We start from the raw sequence: 20852 nt of genomic DNA, 5'->3' as shown, positions 1-20852 counted from the left end.
TGCACTTTTAAGTTTTTTTATTGTCCTTGTTTATCCTTGTTTACACATCCAAATTCTGATGCAAATACAGGGAGTTGAACTTTTTTTTCTGTCTTATTTAATCAGCCCTTCCTGCTGTTGGATTTTGTTCAGGTTTGTCTGCTAGCCACTGATGCCAATAAAGACAAACTTCTCAACAGTGAAAGTGTTTTGAGTGCATGTTGAGAAATTGTTTGGGTTTCACTGCATTAAGGATTGCTAATATTTTGTGTACAGTACAGTGTAAAAATGTAAGAATGTACTACATCTCAGGCCCTCCAAGGTTTGGAGGCCTATCTCCCCCTACCACCACTTCCCCTGCCAGTGGCGGACCCCCTCAGACATCGGTGCGTTGGTGGTTCTTTTGTGTGGGCGTCCAGGTACACACCGGTTCACTCATTGGCGGCCGCTTATCGGGGCCTGGAGCCTGGGGCTCGCTCGGGCCACTTCGGAGGTGGGGTGCCCCCGGCCTCTCGGCCTGGGGCTCGGTCACTCAGGCGCAGCTGGCTGCCGGCGGAGCTCACGGGCGCGTCACTGCAACTCCCCCTGGCTTCTGCTCCGCGGCTGCTGAGTGAGCCCTCATCTGGGACTCTCCTCAGCTCTTTCCGGGACAGTGGCGCAGCTGCCCCTCTGTTGGTCTTCCTTGGTCTTGTGTTCTGGGGGCCTCTGGATGTCTGGAGTTTTGATCTCCTCCATACCTGCTTCACGCCCTGGAGGACGGGGCTGTGGCCCCCCCACACCCTCTAGCAGATTATTACATGAAGGAACCTTTTAAAAAAACAAAAAACAAGCGCGTCCATGCTCACAGGTGTACACACGGGTGTACACACCCACAAACTACACCCTTTTTGGCTCCTACCTCAAAGCACACTGTGTTCTGTTGATCTTATGTGCTGCACAATAATGTTTAACATTTAGTATTTACTGTCATATTCCCATATATCATTGTGATGTTGTTTATTCTATTACTCTTGTTCTCTTCTGCTTGCTTTCTTTTTTCTTTCTCAGCAGGTGATCCAGGTGATTGATATATGCATTTTTTTTTTCTCTGCCCGTTCTGTTGGTTTTTGTCTTTTGCCCTTCTCTCCCGTCCCTCTTCTCAGCTGTTTCTCTTTCCCTCTTTCTTTCTCCCCTTCTTTCCCCCAGAAAAAAAAAAAAAAAAATGTACTAAGATGCATCCAAGAATAAGAGGTGTATTTTCTAATTGTAAACCTGGATAATTATGAGTCTGAGCTGAGGGTGGAAGAAGTACTCTAAGCTTAAATTGAACTTATTGGTATTACCATGTAGTAGAAATACTCTTGCTACAGATGTGTAGTTTAATTTTGCATTAAAATATAGTCATGATACAAAAAGTAAAAATTGTGGGGAACTTTGGGGTTCTTCAGAGAACTAGAGTTACAGAGAGTGATTCAAAAAAGAGGAAATAATCAGTGATCAGCAGTTCTCTGGGTGAAAAATGCCTTGTGGATACCTGAGGTCAGAGGGGTAACAGCCCTGCTGCTGATAGGAAGACAAAAATAACTCCGGAAATCAGAACACTGGAAAAAACTGTTGTCTGACAAGTCTTGATTTCTGTTGAAGCATTCAGACGGTAAAGTCAGAATTTAGCATAAGCAGCATGATCGCGTGGATCAATCCTGCTTTGTATCAACAGTTCAGACTGATGCTGCTGACACTGTTGGTGTAGGGGATATTTTCTTGAGGCACTTTGGCCACCTCATTATCAACTGAGAACAATTTAAATGTCACAGCCTGCATGATGTTGCTCATGTCCATCTCTTTATGACCACATTGTACCCTCATATGATAACATGCCACATCAGAAAGCTCAGATCATATAAACTGGATTCTTGAACACGACAATGAGTTCACTGCACTCAAATGGCCTCCACACTCTCCAGATTTCAATCCAATAAGAGAACCTTCTGGAACAGGTGATTCGCATCATGAATGTGCAGCTGACAAATCTGCAGCAGCTGTGTGATGCTGTCATGTCAACATATCTGCCCTGTCAGATGCATGCGTACTGCAACTGATTCAAGTGAAAGATATGTGTGTGTATATGCAGCATTACACTCTAAAAAGTAATTAATGTGACCTTTAGTCATTACTTACATATATATGTTGTTGTGAAATAAAAAATCAAGTTCATAAATACTGTTAGACTTCCTAATTAAAATTTTTATTTTATTGAGTTCGGGTGACACATAAATTATGCCTCTTTACTCAATATATAATCGTGATTTGTCTGAATTTAAAATCTTCTTTTAATCAAAAAACAATATAATTTTAAGTTCTGTCAATGTAAAATACAACTTGATGACGTGTAAACAGCTCACAGTTCCCTTCTTCTACTCAAGCGGACATATTCAACAGCACGTGTTCAAGTTTTATCAAGAGCTGTGTTCGTTGCGAACGGTGAGTAATTTTATGCGAAATTACACATATTTGCAGTCGCTCTGGATTTTGTTAGTTTACTTTAAAACAACGACGTAACATACATAACATACATCTTAGCTTGCCCCCGCGTTTGTGTGTTTTAATATACACACAGCAGCTAATTCCACGATAGCATAAATTGTTGGGCTCTTTTTGGAAAATTTAAAACTGACGTTATAATGTCAGTGTTAAATTTTAACACTGATGTTATAACGTCAGTGTTAAATTTTAGAGTATACTCTAATGCAGACCACTGTAATTGTCTTATAATTTTTAAAAGATAGCGGACGTTGTTAGCCCCGGCGCAAACTACTATGCTAACGTAGCTAGCCAAGCTAAGTTGTGTTCACTGTGATTTTATTTTTGAAATGTGAAATTTATTTTTTGAAGGGAAGCATTTTATGTTAGTAATTGTTAAGAAACGCTTCTAAATTTTCGTAACGTTACGGGGTGAAGTTGAACCCCATTGGCTTCTGCGCAGGAAGTGCCGTCGCTATTAGTCCGGTGTGTCTGTTGACCGCTAAGAGCGGTTCTTCACCGGCTGCTCGGCCTATTTTCACAGGTAAAAGACCAGACTAAAGTGCACTGTGCCGCATATGGTAGGGTAGTTAGCTGTCCCTAATTTTTGGGGACTTTCCGTGTTTTGTAGAGACGTAGAGGCGACGTGCATTGGCACTGGCTGTAACATTGATATGCCTCAATAAAGTTTGAAAGTAAGAAAAAAATCAATAGCGGGCCACCATCTTGGTTGGGTCCCCATTCGCCGCCAGTGCATTTTTTTTCTACTGAGGAATGTATTCACCCATGGTAAATAAGGAAAATGTTTAAATATTTTTCCAAACAGATAAGGCAAGAAAGGTCAATAATCCCACATATGGTTTCAGTAGTATGCCAGTTTTTGCAACACTAGGGTGCACAAAAATGACCATAGCTGCTGACTCAGCACTGATTCTAATTTGGTTTTGGAGAATGAAATGAAAACAGATCAAGTGGGATTATTGACATTGTAGCTTGTGTATAAAAAGTTTGGGGTTTTTTCGTATTTACTGTCAGAAATGATTCTGTCCTGTCATGCCACACCTTATGTTTGCTTTTGTTGATAAAAAAAAAAAAAAAAAAAAATATGTATGCATGTATGTATGTATGTATGTATGTATGCATGTATGTATGTAGTTTTGTCTTTTTGAGTTAACATATTCCTCAGTAGAAATACATGCACTGGGGGCGAGTGGAGACCCCTCCAAGATCGCGGTCGGTGGGGGATACACGCTCCAACAGACTGGCCCAGTCCATGTCACCTCTATGTATATTTGATCTATGGAAAGCCACGTTAGGCTTTCCAGTACCCAGTGTATTCAGGTTTATGTAGTTTTGAATGTTTGGTTCTAGCTTACACAGCTTTGACAGGTGAAACTGATTCACTGTATTGAAGACTCACAGGTGAAGTTGAAAATACCATCTTTTGTATTTTTGTGCAGGCACGACTTTCTGGTGTTATACACTGTCCTGGCGTTGCAGATCTAGGGGTTCCAGTTAAGACGTGGTCAGCCTTCTAAAGAAAGTGGGAATCTCACCAAAATATTCAGTTACTTTGCTGTGTTTCTTGCCAGGACAAAGGCTCAAACCATCATCTTCTCCTGGTATCGAATACCAAGGGACCTTCTGAAGTAAGCTTTAACAAGTAAGCTTGAATTGAGTAATTCAGAATCATGAAGTATGGATTGGCCTTGCAAAATCTGTAAATTTGCAACCTCCACTAAGGAAGAGCTGATGAAACATTATAGGTTACGCCATATCCCCAGTGTACAGCCTCTGCCATGTCCTTACCTAGATTGTTTTTGTTCATTTAAGTCATGGGGTAGCCTAAAATCACACATATCAAGGAAACACTCAACTCACTCAACAGTGAGAACCTCTGAAATACTCAGTTTCTGTTGCCAGTTCTGTAATGTGGGCACATTTTCCACTGAAAAAGAGTATTTTGAACACCTTCGTCAACATTTGAAAAAGCAAGAAACTGTGTCCTGTGTTTTCAAAAATTGTAATTTCAAAACTAACATTTATGGAACATTTGCGTCACATAAACATCGCAAGCACACTCCCCACTCTTTAGATGAGTTTAAAGAAGACGTTTTAAAGAGGTTTGAAAAGCCTTTACAAACAGATCAGTGCAGCGATGTAGTTAATCAGGAGGGTGAACAATCTGACATTGAGGAGTTTAGAGATGATGATGTGAATGTACTGCCAAAGTTGATTGAAAGAAGCTTGGCTCATTTGATGTTGAAATTAGAGAGTTCATTTCATGTTCCCAACCAATGCATTGATGAGCTTGTAGAGTCATTGCATTTTATTTGTCATTCAGCTTCCGCTCCCATCATGAAAGACATTTTACAGTCCTGCTTGAAGAGACACAACTGTGAAGTTGATGAAGCCATTGTGTCTGAAATGGTGAACAACATATGTGTTGCTAACCCTGTTAGCGCTGCCCTTTGTGATGGTGGTCCTCTCTCTTCTGCCTTCAAAAGAAGAAAGTATTTTAATGAACACTTTTCTGTCGTGGAGCCGATTGAGTATATTCTTACTGGAGAGAGTAGCTTCCAGTATGTTCCCATTCTAAAGTCTTTACTTCAGGTTCTTAGCAGGAAAGATATACTAGACCTGATCTTGAGTGAAGCAGAGGTGCAGAGAACTGTGTACAACTCATTTCATGACGGCACCTTTTACAAAACCAACGAGTTGTTCTCAAAAAATGACCTTACAATTGCGCTAAATGTGGATGACTTTGAGATTTGTAATCCTCTCGGTACATCCAGGAAAAAACACAAAATCACATCTGTATATTGGGTGTTAGCTGATGTCCCTTCATTGCTCAGATCTGAGCTAAACTCAATCTTCTTAGCAATTCTTTGCAAGGCTGAGGATGTAAAGAGATTTGGTTACAGCGCTGTGTTAGAGCCACTGCTCAAAGATCTTGTGGTCTTAGAGGAGGAAGGACTGTATGTTCCATCACTGGGTAGAAGAGTCAAAGGCACAGTGTTTAGTGTAGTTGCAGACAACCTTGGTGCCCATTCTATGGGGGGATTTGTTGAGAGCTTTTCCAGTTCATATGTCTGTAGGTTTTGTCTTGGTGAAAAGTCACAATTTCAAGATGGTGAAGTGAGAAATAAGGCATTCCCACCCAGAACAGCGGAACAACACACACTGCATGTCCAGGCTTTACAGGAAAATAACAGTTTGATGCATGTTTATGGAGTGAAGAGACAGTGTGCACTGACGGCAAAACTTAAATATTTTCATGTTTTGTCTGGATATCCACCTGATGTGTTGCATGATCTCTTTGAAGGTGTAGTGCCCCTAGAAATAGCACTGTGCCTAAGACTATTCATTCACAACAAATACTTCACTCTTGAAGAGCTGAACAAATGCATCAAAGAGTTCCCCTATAAATGGTCGGACAAAACCAATGCACCACAGCTTGTTCCTGTGAACTTTGCCCAACGGAAAAGTGTGGGGGGCAATGCCCACGAGAACTGGGCTTTGCTTCGTCTCTTGCCACTCATGGTTGGATCAAAAATCCCTGAGGCTGACCCAGCATGGGAATTGCTTCTTGTGCTTCGAGACATTGTTGAGCTTGTTGTGAATCAAGTGCACACAGAGGAGACCATTTGCTTCCTGGACAGTAAGATATCTGAGCATAAACACAGGTTTCTCATGGTTTTTCCAGAGCAACGCCTCATTCCAAAACACCATTTCCTAGAACATTATCCAGAACTTATCAGGGCTTATGGTCCTCTGGTGTCACTGTGGACAATGCGGTTTGAGGCAAAGCACAGCTTTTTCAAGCGTGTTGTCAGACATACTCGTAGTTTTAGAAATATTCTGCTGTCACTGGCCATGAAGCATCAGTTGTTGCTTGCTTATAACCAACATGATTCCAGAGCTGTCAGACCATTACTACAGGCTACAACACTGTCTACAATGGATGTTAGTGTGCTGCGAGAGGATATCCAAGAAGCACTGCAGGCTAAGTTTCCTGGTGAGACATGTGTCCAGATAGCCAAAAGTGTGTGTTACAGAGGCACCAAGTACACTAGTGGAATGATCCTGGCTTATGGTTCCACTGGTGGTCTACCAGATTTTGGGGAGTTGATCCAGATTGTGGTTTTGAAAGGCAATGTGGGATTCATAGTGAAAGGTGTAACTGCTTGGTCAATTGAACATCTAAGGAGCTATGTGCTTGAGAAAACTGGTACAGTGAAAGTCATAGAGGCAGCTGAGTTATCAGACACGGTCCCCTTGATTTCTTACATTTGTGGCGGAACAACCATTATGACTCTTAAGTGCAGCATTTATGTTCCATAAATGATTTCCATACTTTGTGTGGAGATTTTCAGCTGAAAAAAGACAAACCCAAATCTCAGTCTTTCTACTATTTTCAGAGATGGCATATAGTTAATTGGCTCCTAGTTTCCATACATGGAGATCAAATTTTATTATATTATGCACTATTTCGCTGTTACTAAGAATTACAGAAACATGTCAAAAATTTGGTCTACAGGTTACCTAATGTCACAACCGTCTCAACTTCGAGTGATCCTTGCAGATCATGATGTCCGTAAAGTTGTACTACCATCTGGAATCCCAGAAACGGTGGATGACCTTTATTCAGCCATCCGTGATACCTTTTCCATTACAAGAGACTTCTGTCTTCACTATAAAGATGCTGATTTTGGTGATGAGTTTTTTACCCTTGTTTCGACAACTGACCTTAAGGACAAGGACACAATCAAGATTGTGTTTCTCCAGGACCAGGAGCCTACAATAACCTTGACCTTAAGTGATGTGACCAACGTGACTGATAATCCATCTGAGGAGGACTCTGTTGACACCTCATCTGTGTCAACTAATGACACTCTGATTCTTTCCACATCTGAAGATAGTCCAGGGCACCGTTACCAGCGCTGGCCTGTTCAATTTCAGATTCCCAGGTTTTCTGACCTCACAGAGATCCAAATTCGGTCAGCCAACGAGCGCTTCCAAAAAGATGGGACTCTTCTCCCTACAAAAGATTTAATTCCACTGCTTCCTGACATACTTAGAAAACTAGCAGAAGCTATTTATAAGTATACTGCTTATCCATCCAGTCTGCAGATCAGTGAGGTTGCAGAGGCCCTGACTCTAAAGCATCCCTGCCTGAAAGAACCAGGGTCCTTCAATGGATGCTATGGGTGGGCGCAGCGTCTAAAGTACAAGATGAACAATTTCAGAAGCAAGCTTAGAGGTCTCGGCTGCCCTGAAGTTGAAGTAAACTCACTTAAGAGGAAAATGACATGTGACCAATACCCGGCAAAGAATGTCAAAAAACCAAAGAAGGCTGAGGTGAACTACCTACCCCCTCATGCTCAAGGTGAAACTAGTGAAAGTTTGGAAAAAGAGAGAATCGAGCTACTGAGTGAAGTGATGAAAAGGGACAACTCCAGAATGGTAGCTCAGAAAATGGACAAGACGTTCAGCCTTCGTCGGGAGGAAATAGTGAAAGAGGCCCCTGCCATCAGTGACTTCATGAAGCGCTGGCCTGCTCTTTTTAGCGAAGTACAGGTGAGAGAAAATGTTTATTAAACCAGTGTTTTTGTGTTGGGGATTGATGAAATTACAACTAGAAGTCAGATAAATAAAAAATTTAGAAATGCATATATTTACACCTAATACATTTAAATGTTTACAAATGCACATTTGGATTTGGAATTATTTATGCTTATGTCTCTTGTTGTATTTTATTCTGGTGTGCCCTGCAGATATGTGAAGAATTTAAGAGGATAACAACAGTCAGCCTTGAATCAACCTTTCTGGCCAGGCTTGACCAATGCACCCCAAAACTGATGGCCTTGACCCTGTCAAAAGGAGGAGCTGCAGGTCTGAGGATGAGGCAGATTAAGGACATGCTTCTGCAGGTATAATGAATAACTTTATGAATAGACCTTTATTTGCATCTGCCTTACTTTTTTCATGTGGGTGGCTGTAGCTCAGGTGGCAGAGCAGGTCAGCCACTAATCAGAAGGTCGGTGGTTCGATCCCAGGCTGCATCCTGGCTGCATGCCAAATATCCTTGGGCAAGATACTAACCCCGTGTTTGCCTACTGGTGGTGGTCAGAGGGCCCGGTGGCGCCTGTGTCCGGCAGCCTCGCCTCTGTCAGTGCGCCCCAGGGCAGCTGTGGCTACAATGTAGCTTGCTATCGCCAGTGTGTGAATGTGTGTGTGAATGGGTGAATGACTGAATGTAGTGTAAAGCGCTTTGGGGTCCTATGGACTAGAAAAGCGCTATACAAATGCAGGCCATTTACCATTTACCATCTCAAATGTTGATATGGCTGCTTTGAAGAAGGTCCATTGTATACTAACACTATTTTTTTCCAAAATTGTTCATATTTTGGTTACACTTGCATCTAGGGCAGGGCAAAAGAAGAAAATATGTCGTCTGTACAATATACACTTTTTATTATTTTAAAATAAAGCTCTATGATTTACATAAAGTGTTTCACACGCGCAAGAACGTTAACAATACATAACATGGAGGAAGACTGTATCTGTGCCAGTTACATTGTAATTGAATGAATGGATATTTATTGTTATTATACAAGTTCAGAGCACAAGTACAACAAAATGTATCTTTATTTTAGTGTTTTTACTTATGAAGAAGGAATGTCCAGGTTACAAGCGCAGCGTTTCTCAGGTCTCCGCAGAGTGAGACAGCCATGCCCCCACTGTGTGCGGAGTAAGCAGGTCCCAAACAATAAGAAACTCAGGAGAATAGCCAGATCACCTTTTCCACCTTATTCCAAATGAACTTTTTTATTATTTAATTTAAAAAAATGCTATATCATTATGGATATAATTTTCAGTATATGAAGTAAGCTACTTACATCTGATTTTTTTTTAACACATCTATTTTTTTCTATCAATCAGGACAACACAGTTGAAAAGCGCAGAGAAATTGCTATTCGCTGCCTCATAGTCTATCTTGGAGAGAAGGAGGAGGATCTTTTCAAACAATACAGCGTAAGTACTTGAGTTGGTTTTTAATTTTTTGTTTAGTTTTGAATGCATGTCTCTGTAGGGTCTTTGTGTTTTGTTCATTGGATTTTCTGTTCAGGGTTGAGTATTTAAGTCATTCAGTGCCATAGACGTCTTTAGACGTCAAAATGAATCCGAACGCTCAGTGCCATAGACGCCTCTTGAGCTTTTTATTGAATTGAGAAGGTGGTGGAGTTGATTACATGGATAAAATCCCACCAGCGTGACAGTCGGCTCTACTGAGAACGAGTATTGTGGCACGATTTTTGATCCAGCTCGTCATTTCGAGCTTGAGGTGTCTGCAGCCTGACGTCATGGTTTTTCTAGCAATTCCAGTGAACATGAACCGGATTTATCTGACCAGTATCTCCTGTTAGAAACTTCTGAAGGCGTGAGGTTCTGGGGGCGATCCGTCTCTGGGCCGGGGCCCTGGCCGGGCCTTGGGTCCTGGTTTGTGTGTTGCCGGGGTTGTGGGCGGGTGGGTGCATGGGGGCCCATCCCTGGCGCAGGGTGCCGCCGGTGTGTCGAGCCGCCTGTGGGGCTCTTCAACCGGTGGGGGAGATTGCCACACCTTGCAGGAGCTTTCCTCCACTCAGGAACTCTCTGCAGGAGGGGGAGATACAGGAGAGGTGGAGGAAGATCTCACCCTGGGCGTCTATTGTCTCATGTAGTCTGGAAGATGAGTGGATGGTGGGGTGGGTGCAGTTTTCTCTGTGATGGGGTTGGGTGGACTGTCCCGGGCTCTGTGGGGCCGGGGGGCGCTGCTGCGCTGGGCCCCGGTCTGGATGGGCCTGGGCCCCCTTTCCCTGGCGGGTCGCGGAGTATGGGGGTGCCTACTGGGGTCAGCGGGGGAGCTGGCCCCAGGGAGGGGTCACCTGCCCCTCCCTTCCTTCCCTCCCCATCTCCGGCTGCCTCCCTCTTCCCACTCCACCACAACCACCCACACATGCAGGGCCTCGGAGTAGGGGTATGTCACTAGGGTGCAGAGGAGGCTACCCCCCCCCTCCCCCCCCCCCCCCCCCGTCCCCTTCTGGCTACCTCTGCCTCAATTTTATCCCACAACTTAGACATTCACATTACTCACACCCTCATTACACATACATATAGGATCTTGGGGGTGGGCACGATACACGGAGTCCAAGTTATCATCAGGGTGTACACCTCACCCCTGGCGTCGTTGCCCACCTCTCAATGTTAAATACACGTAGACATTGAGGGCTAACAGGAGGGACTATGCGCTTACCTGCTGCTCTCTGGCAGGTAGCTCCATGCCCTCCTGGGTTTTAAATGCACCTTAGAACACACATGCATCAACACTACAATGAGCGGGTGGAGGGAGGTTTGGAGTCTTCTCTCACCCCCATTCTCTGCGGCCTGCTGGAGCGGGGGGGCTAGGAGGAGTTGGCCGTCCGACTGCGGTCTGGGGTGTGGGGCCTCCCTGCTGCTGCGGAGTCGGGGCGGTCTGCCTCTCCCCACCGCAGGGAAAAGGGTAACACCACCTGGGTCTGGGTGCAGTTCCCCCCTCCAGGGGCAGGGGTACCTAGACCCGGTTTGTAGAGTACGCTTGGGGAGTGTGATCGTGTGTACAGCGTCTCTTTATGTCTGTCTCCACGTCGATTGAGTGTGAAGTGCACATGAGAGCATGAGGGTGGGAATGGATGTCTGTGTCTGTGTGTGCCTGTATGTTTGTGTCTATATGTCAGGTTGGGTATCAGACGCCACCTCTCTGGGGACATCTCGGGCCCTCCAAGGTTTGGAGGCCTATCTCCACCCACCACCACTTCCCCTGCCGGTGGCGGACTCCCTCAGGTGTCGGTGCGTTGGTGGTTCTTTGTATCTGGGGGTGGGCGTCCGGGTACACACCGGCTCACTCGTTGGCGGCTGCTTATCGGGGCCTGGAGCCTGGGGCTCACTCGGGCCACTTCGGAGGTGGGGTGGGGAAGAGAGACTCATTTTTGTCATGGTGGTTTCAGAATTCACATAGTCATAGAACAAAATATTCTGTGAGCCTTCAAAATCAGCGAAAATGCTAAATATCTCTGGCACTGAGGGGGGTATGAAATCTGAGAGTGGCTGGCACTGAATGAGTTAAGGGACATTCCAACCCTAAGTGAAGATATGTCTATTGCCATGTATAAGTGAGAAAAAAGCATTTCAGAATTACAATCCAAAGATGTTTATTGCCATTGTCATTGAACATAATTTGCTGAATAGAAACCTGTTTCCGTGATAAGGTGCAACATAAACACACAGGATAAAAAATTTTGTAGCCAGCGCAGTCATTTTCCTGATCTGGCAGCAGCTTTAGCAGAGCATAAACAATGGAAGTGAATGGCAGGTACTAGCATTTTGTGTGCAAAAGTGATTAAAATCACTCAATAATGATACCAAGTATTCCTGGGGAGCTCAACAATCATGCTGACTGCAAATGAAAAGTATGAATTGACATGAAGGATTTTCAGGAGCCGATTTAGACTTGGGACTACATTACGACAGAGCACTGCTGTAAGCCTCCACATGGTTATAACACAGCAGTTGAAGCCACTGCCGACCAGTGTCTATAAACCAACATGCTATTTGTGCAATATTTCTTCAACAAATCAAAGACCCATCCATTGTTACTGCAGCTTACTATGCTTGTATAGTAGTGGCTGTGTGTGTTTGTTTATGGAAGCTGGAGGCTTTTTCAACTGTTGCGTTATATCCATTCACCATGCAGTGGATGTTTACAGCAGTGTTTGTCGTAACTGCAATGTAGTCTCAAGTCTAAATCAGCTTCTGCAAATCTTCTGTGTTACTTTTGCACTTTTCATTTGCCGTGAACATGATTACTGAGCTCCCAAGAAATATTTGTTTTCATTACTGAGTCATTTTAATCACTTTTGCACACAACATGCTAGCACCTGCTATTCACTTACATTGTTTATGCTCTGCTAAAGCAAATGGATTGCTTCCGGATCAGGAGAATTAGTGTGCTGTTTACAAAAGGCATGTTTCTCACTTTCTAACTGTGACAATATGGCAATAGATAAAATTTCACTTAGAAGTGGAATAACCCTTAAAAATGATTTATTAGATTTTCTTTTCAAAGTGGAAAAACAAAACTGTGAAAAACAAGACATTTTTTATTTTAAACGTGGATTATGGTTTAATTTAGCTTTTAAAACTTACAGAATGACAAAGTAAAATCACTGAAAAACACAAAAGACAACCTGTTTTAGCTTATTTTCCTACCTATAGTGGTTCATTCCCTTATGCACGTCATCCTGAAGTGCTTGAGCTATGTATTTTATACATCCTAACATTTAATTTCTCCTACAAGGATGAGGAGGAGCTCAACGCAGACCTTGCAATGCAAATCATGAAGATTGCTATCATTGGTGATGGGCCTGCAACCATCATCGTTGAGGGATCCAAGATCCTGGAGAGGATTGATGTTGCCAGATCCTGTGCTTTGATGATGGGAGTAATCTACGCTCTGAACCTTACCTATCCCAAGCAGCTGAAATTTACCTTTGAGGTATTTCAAAAACTATGCCTTGAGCTTGATGGACAAAAAGCCAGCTCTAAAGTAATGAATCTTAAGTTTGGTATTTTCTAGAGCAGACTTGATAGACCATTCGTGAGTGAGTTTCACAAATCATTATTCCTGCATTTCTGGCACTACTTGAATGTGTTTTACTAAATTTTAAAGCGCTGTTCTTAAGTCTTCTGAGTTAATGTTTTGCCGTGTCTTAAATGCTGTTATTTGCACATTTTTAAGGAATGCGTTTAATTTCTCCCATGACCTGTGTTCTGAGGGTACTGGTGTGTTTTAAAGTTTGTGTAATACCCTCTTTAGCTGGCCTTAATCTTGAGGGTGAAAAGTCAAATATAGAAGAGAATCAAGAATACTTTGTAAGAGTGCTGACAAAGTTGAATGAAAGAAGCTTTGATCATTTTATGTTTAAATTAGTGCATTTAATGTATAGCAGCCTGTCATCTTTTGTTTTGATTCACTGTCACATGTTAAAGTAAAAAAAAAAAAAGAGGATTCAAGTAGTAGGTTGTATTACAATTTCAATAAACAGTTCCTTAAGTTTCAGCGGGCAATTTGTGTTCTAGGAAACTGAAGCCCACAAATCTTGCACTTCGCACACACGTTAAAGAATTGTGATGTTTGTTATTGTAATTAAATGGGTCTAACTCATTGGAATACATCTGTCTGAATTTCTATTCTTTCTAAGCACCAGGTACGAGTCCCTTAGCTGATGTCCAGGTATTTGGCATCACATCTGCCGCATTCAAACAAATACACACAACATCCATTTCTTTTTCTGAAGGTCATGACACAAGAGCACACAGAGCGCATGTTAAGGCTGACCTTCGTTTGGGGAAAAAAGTGATCGACAAGTTTCTAAGGTCTTAGAACCTTGACTTCTTTGTGGGCAGGCACCACCATGCATGAGCCTGCCCACGCGGTAGTCATGGTTATAAGACACAGCTTTTGATCAAGGTTGTATTTTGGAGCGACTTAGCCTGCTGGGAAACAGGTAAATGCCCTTATAGAATCTCCTGTAGGACCAAAACATTACTACACTGTAACCAAAATATCATATTTGACCAATATAAATACTATTTATGCCGACAGTTAAGTTCATTTTAATTATAAATGTGTTTTATTTTGTTCAAAAAGTTACTTCACCATACATAAATATAATCTTGGATCAACTTAAATTCCTGTGTATTTGTTGACAATTATTAAGTTCATGTTACTCAGAATGTGTTTTTTTTTGTGGCCAAAAAGTAACTTCACTATACATAAAATTCACGTTGGATGAACTTAAATTTTTGTGTTCTAGTCGAAAATTATTAAGTTAATTTTACTTAAGAATGTTTTTAATTGTGGCCAAAAAGTAACTTCACTATACATAAAATTCACGTTGGATCAACTTAAATTTTTGTGTTCTAGTCGAAAATTATTAAGTTAATTTTACTTAAGAATGTTTTTAATTGTGGCCAAAAAAGCTACTTCACCATACTCAAAAATATTGCTTTGAATTAATGCTATTCTGCCAGAAGTTGGCTTAACTCAAAAATTCTAGTGGAAAACGTTAACATGTTTTTTTTATTTGAACCAATGTTTTATTTATTAGAGTGTAGACTTGATTTTTTACTTGGTAATTTATTAATCAGTCATCTCATTGCAAGAAGGCAAAGTTTTGATTTACTGACATCAATCTGATTTTTTTTTCTTTAGAAAGGAGAAAGACAAGTCTGAGAAGATGTTAATATTGGAAACTGACAAAAAGTGGAACTTGAAACAATTCGAGGGCAAACACTTTTTGTTAAAACAAAGAGAGGTATCCTACTAGTCATCTGAATAAATATACAGTGTGCAAACATGCTGAACACATTTGCTAATATGTAAATTACATGAAATGCAAATATGCCTTAAGTATTTATGCAGCAAGATTGAAATCATGTGTTCATAAGTCATGCCTGTCATCACCTGCCTCCAGTAGACATTAATATGGCTTTAATATCAATGTGTGGCTTCAAGGGTCATACTTGAAGATAACTGCTAACAGTATTTTTTACAAAGATATGGTTGTTCTCAGAATGTGTTAAGATACATCCATGGATAATGAAGCTGTGCATTAGTATATCTTCAGTGAAAATGAACTTTGGAGTAAATACATGACATGACTATGTCACAGTTTGAGAATGACAGTGACTTCACTGTGGTCGAACAGGAGATTTACATCATAGATCTGCAGCAACTGTGTGATATCATCATGTCAACATGGACAGAAATTCTCAGAGGAACCTTCCCAGCATTTTGAATTTATGCAACAAAGAATTAAGACTGCTTTGAAAGTAAAACTGGTCCTACCCAGTACTAGTAGGGTCTAACTGATGAAGTGACCTGTGAATGTCTATAGCATAACTTCTATATCATAACCATCTCACGACCCTTCAAATTAACCTTGTGACTATCCTATGTCTTTTGCACCAACGTAGTCCTTGACTACGTTCTGTCTTCTCAGAAATACCCCACAACAAAATGTTACACAGGAGATGTTAGGATAACTTCTACCGGAATGAAAATCATGAAATAATTGCACATTTTTCCCTGTGAAATTGCAAATTTCATGCAGTAGACCCTGTCGACGAATGATTCCAAATTTGGGCCAGGAATTTTTTCTGGTGCCATGATACTGAAAGCTTTTGCGAACCTGCAATAATCTGTTTTTGTGTGGGGTGTGTGAGGGGTAACATGATGGGATAGAGATTGGAAACCAGTACTTTGTGGAAAAGAGATCTTGTGGGGCAGAACATTTAAACTGGAAATTCAATTCAATTTATTTCAATTTTATTTATATAGCGCCAAATCACAACAAAAGTCGCCCCAAGGCGCTTCATAGATACAGAGGAAAAACCCAACAATCATATGACCCCCTATGAGCAAGCACTTCGGCGACAGTGGGAAGGAAAAACTCCCTTTTAACAGGAAGAAACCTCCGGCAGAACCAGGCTCAGGGAGGGGCGGGGCCATCTGCTGTGATTGGTTGGGGTGAGAGAAGGAAGACAGGATAAAAGACGTGCTGTGGAAGAGAGACAGAGGTTAATAACAGATATGATTCAATGCAGAGAGGTCTGTTAATACATAGTGAGTGAGAAAGGTGACTGGAAAGGAAAAACTCAATGCATCATGGGAATCCCCCGGCAGCCTACGTCTATTGCAGCATAACTAAGGGAGGATTCACTGAGCTGACTTATTGTACTCCATATAAGGTAGAAAACAATGCAACCTAAAACTGGGATTATTTAATTTGTTGAACTTTAACTTAAACCAGATGTTAGATGCCTGTATTCTCACACTGCGCACTGCATTGGCAGCTGAGTTTAGTACCACATTTGAGTATTTCATCCAAAGTCTCAGGAGATAAAACTCTTTTTACAGAGCAATAGTTTAATGAGAGCACAAGATTCACAGATTGTGACACGTGGATCATCTCCATGTGCCGAAAAGCGCCGTGTGACGTGAACAATTTCCAAATTAATTCACAGTTTGCTGAGGTGAAAAACGATAACGTGTCAGTTTGCAGCCGATGATCAGATTATGAGCTCAGCCTCAAGCTGAGCTGAGAGAAAACAAGATCCATGTGAATAAAGGTGCATGTAAACCTGCTAGAGTGAACATGGATATTGTGTGAGAGAGCTGGGAGCTCAGAGGCTGACTCATTTGCCTCTGATGTATGTCGAGCAGTGGGCAAATTGAAGCTGAGTGTCGACCGTGCTTAATTGTCATCGCCAATTAGTGCATTGTAGGACGCCCACAATGGATCAACTGTAGCGAGTAGAACGAAGTCCTTTGTGCTTCTCCAGTGGCCTGCGAGCCAGTCAAGACTCATTTAGTGGACTGAACAACGACGGAGCAGAAATGCCAACGAAAATGAAAACAAAAGACAGTTTAAGGAGGAAAAGAGGACGAGGAGGAGGAGGAGGGGGAATGTGGACAACGGTCACAGAGGAGGAAGGACCGGGCCTCTGCTCTCCCAACATGAGTGGAGAGTGCATGGCTTTGACACGCACACATACACAGTACCCCCCCTCGACATTTATCGAGCCGCTACACAAAAGCTGGCAGGGCCCCAGTGTTCCCAGTGACCTGGTTGTTCAGACGCTCGTTTGGCCACATCGACGCTTTCAGCAGGCCTCTGATTGTCAGTGTGCTTTTACCAAGGTTAAAGGGTAGATCCACTGTTTTCTACTTAAATCCTTAATGAGATGTTTTTTTGTTGTTGTTTTTTTTATTGAACGCCTTCAACAAACCAGTGACAAGCCAGGCAGAAGAGGTTTCATGAGCTGCCAAACTGTTGGGGAATTGGTTTTGAAAGACAATTCCAGCTGATTGCAACTTATTCTATAAGGTCTGTTATGTGGATTATTCGCTAGCTTTGCAATTTCCAACTAATTCTAAAGATTTGGGGAAACAACGAGTTGGATAAAATAGCTTAAAAATTGTGTCTATGAGGTATGAAGTGCAAGCTCCTTGCAGATTTTACAGAACAATAGACTGTCTTTCTTTAAAGATAATAAACCAAATATAAACCAAATTAACGGTCGACATATTAAAGATTATGTCAAAAATGCATCTGCGTCTTGTGTAACAGAGACATAACAGCAGTTTGCTTGCTGGCTCGCCATGAATCTGGTGATTGTGTTATTTTGTTCTTGTTGCTGTTCATACAAAAACATTGGACTGATTGTTGGTTATATTCATGGACAGGCAGACAGACAATTAATCATTAAATGCACAATGGCTACAGTCCTTGGCAAGTGACATTTGTAGACAAGAATTAGCAAAAAAAACAAAACAGATTAGCTATCATAGGTTTTTAGCTTAAAGGCCTTTACAAAAAAAATGTCACGAAATTCCATATTTTTCTGATGGAAACTTGTCATATATCTATATCTACACACACACACACACACACACACACACACACACACACACACACACATATATATATATATATATATATATATAGATCAAAAGCATTGCATTTATGCAACAAAAAACGATAGTTTTCAGAAAAATCACATTGAGAAAAAAAGTTGACATCAAGCGATGATCAGCTGATCCAGTTGTTGTTAAACAAAAGAAGACGAAGAAAGTGAGAACATGTGTAAAGGCTTTAACACCTTTTATACTTCCTTGAAAACACCTCGCATCCACTAACCCACCCACTGTCATTACACATTTCCTGGGACCTGAGGCTCGGTCCCTGCACCAAGTATAGATCATACAGTTGGGAAAATCATCATTTGATCCCCTGCTGAAGTTTGTACACTTAGAAAGAAATGAACCCCCTGTTTTTATGCTTGTTTCATTTTAATGGAGAACATCAACCAAACATCCATAAAGAACTCATTACATAAAAAATATAAATTGATTTACATGTTTGCTTGATTCCCAAGCAAAACATGACTTAGTAGTTGATGGTGCCATTAATGAGAGTGTTACCGGTGGTGTTCTTGGTGACTGTGGTACCACCACCTTTCTCATGATCATCCTCACCCCATGGGCCAAGATCTTGCATTGATGGTCATTTTACATTTCTTCCATTTCCGATAATCCCACTGACAGTTGTCACTTTCTCATCAAGCTTCTTGCTGATGGTCTCGTAGCTCATGCCAGCCTTGTACAGGTCTACGATCTTGTCCCCGACATCCTTTGACAGCTCTCTGATCTTGCCAATGGTGGTGGAGAGATTCTTCAGTGGAAGAAGTTGGCTCTGTGGACAGGTGTGTTTTATACACAAAAGAATTTTGATCTGGAGTATGTGCAATTGATCAACTGACTGACTGATTGTAATCTGTGTGCCACATGTGCACATAGCCAATCAAATACTTATTATTAGAGGATTGTTAGAGAATTTCTTTATAAGGGAGCAAACTTTAAGCAGATGATCAAAGAATTGTTTCCCTCACTTTAGCTGTTCATCATACAGATATGTTTTTGGAAAACACTGGTTACTTTGAAAACTGTGGTTAAGGAATACAAAGCCAAGCTAAGCAACATATGAAGTACTGCTTTGGATGCATGGCATCGAACAGCAACCTTAGAGATCCTCATTGCAGTCACTTAAATAGACATTAATTTTGTCTTGTGGACAGAAATTCTTCAGCAGGCTGTGGGAAGCACTGAGAGTCCTCGCGGGTGAAACAAGTACAGATGTGTGTGTGTTGTGGTTACCTGAACATCTAGTGATGCAGGTCACGTCTCCGTGTGTTCTCCCTTAAATCTTAGGCAAACACAACTGGCACAAGTAATCACATGCATATGTTTGTGTGTCTGTGTGTGTGCTTTGGTATACGTGACAGATTGATGCCTTGCCAGCTTTACATATGAACTCCTCATTGTTTGCTTTAATCTATCAGTGTGAGCCGAGGAGGGGTAAATCAGAAAGACTCGTCTCAGCTGATATGCTGAACACACACACACACACACACACACACACACACACACACACACACACACACACACACACACACACAAAAACACACAAACGCACCTTTGGAAACCTTTGTCCCCCAGCCAGAGCTGTGACCTTTGTACAGTGTGGCTACAGAGAGAGAGCAGCGTTAGGAGATCTGCTATCGAGCACAACTGATTTTTTTTACCACTTCATTTAGATATCAGTGCGTTCATTGCGAGCATTTCTCAGACCTTAGCTGGCAACCTACACTCCCTTACACACCCACGTGCATGCTGCTCTGATAACCAAGGAAACCTGTCCATAACTCCAGGTTTCAAAAAAACTGTCCAGTACTCCACGATCCCAGTTTAGAATTACTATCTTGCTTAAGCAGGCGCACAGAGTTTTCCCCTTTTAAAGTAGAACTTACATTGTTGCTATCAGCTTCAGTAAAACTGCTCTGCTTTGTTTTAACTTTCAAATATGAGGAACTGATTTTACTTCGCGGCAGAATGAACAAAAATTCTTTCAATAGGTTCACTAAAAAATTATTATTATTTTTTATGTTACTATTGTGACCTTGAGGCGATGATGTGGATACACTGCATCATGTGTGAAACTGATGGCAATTTAAAAAAGGATATTTAATTTAATAAAGCAAATATAGATTAAATTGTTATTTATATTAAAAGACTGAAAAAGATCCAAACATACTGTAACAACTCTGTAACAATATAACAGCTTAAAAAAAAAACTTTAATAGTGTTTATTTTTTCTTCCTTCCAAACAGTGTCCTTTATACTTGCACCATTTACATCATTCTTCATGTGTCTGCTCTGATCAGTGCATCGTGGATGCAAGGTTCATGCAAATCTCCGTCAACATGATTTCTGAGATCTAATCAAGGCCCAGTGCTGCCATGTGAGGAGACCTGAACATCAGTCGGCGTTGGAGTTTAAACAGGTCAGTGATTCAATTTGGTCTATTTGACAAGAAAAGGCTTCTAATTTCATTAACTCCAAATAAAGCAGACTTTGTTTAACTCACACGGCAGAGGACAGCTCCACTCTCCTAACCGTCTTTAGCTTTGTATGGAGGCAATTAAAGCATCCATCCCTAGATACACCTTGAAAACTGTCTCATACACTGATTTTTGTTCTTTGATTAATGGAAAGAAATGAAGAAATACTGAAACACACTGCTACACTAAACACTGTTGCCGGGTATTGTAAGCTGTGCAGATTGAAAAGTCCTTTTAGGGTAAATTTCACCTTAGTATGGCGGCAGGGAGGAAGGTAAATATGGGTCCATTGTAACATGGTAAAATAAATGAATAATAATAATGATCAGTAA

At 41.5% G+C, this 20852-nt stretch overlaps 1 protein-coding gene across 4 annotated transcripts; it reads left to right on the top strand.

The window, feature by feature from the left end:
- The first annotated feature begins 2118 nt into the window (after window positions 1-2118).
- Window positions 2119-13728, top strand: LOC113008142 (sterile alpha motif domain-containing protein 3-like). 4 transcript variants are annotated; one of them, XM_026145332.1, is made up of 6 exons: window positions 2141-2439; window positions 3939-4127; window positions 7019-8058; window positions 8256-8411; window positions 9424-9516; window positions 12854-13728. In XM_026145332.1, exons 3-6 carry the CDS (start codon window positions 7027-7029, stop codon window positions 13130-13132), a joined length of 1560 nt encoding a protein of 519 aa, XP_026001117.1. In that variant the 5' UTR covers window positions 2141-2439; window positions 3939-4127; window positions 7019-7026; the 3' UTR covers window positions 13133-13728. The 4 variants fall into 4 exon arrangements, with proteins under 4 accessions (XP_026001114.1, XP_026001115.1, XP_026001117.1 ...); XM_026145331.1 differs by having other exon boundaries at window positions 3939-4141; XM_026145329.1 differs by lacking the exons at window positions 7019-8058; window positions 8256-8411; window positions 9424-9516; window positions 12854-13728 and having other exon boundaries at window positions 2119-2439; window positions 3939-7012.
- Window positions 13729-20852: the final 7124 nt, after the last annotated feature.

This window comes from Astatotilapia calliptera, chromosome 16 (genome assembly GCF_900246225.1).
Source record: "Astatotilapia calliptera chromosome 16, fAstCal1.2, whole genome shotgun sequence".
NCBI classification, from domain to species: Eukaryota; Metazoa; Chordata; class Actinopteri; order Cichliformes; family Cichlidae; genus Astatotilapia; species Astatotilapia calliptera.
Note: the sequence above shows the minus strand (reverse complement) of the source record. Positions and strands in the feature narration are given on the sequence as shown.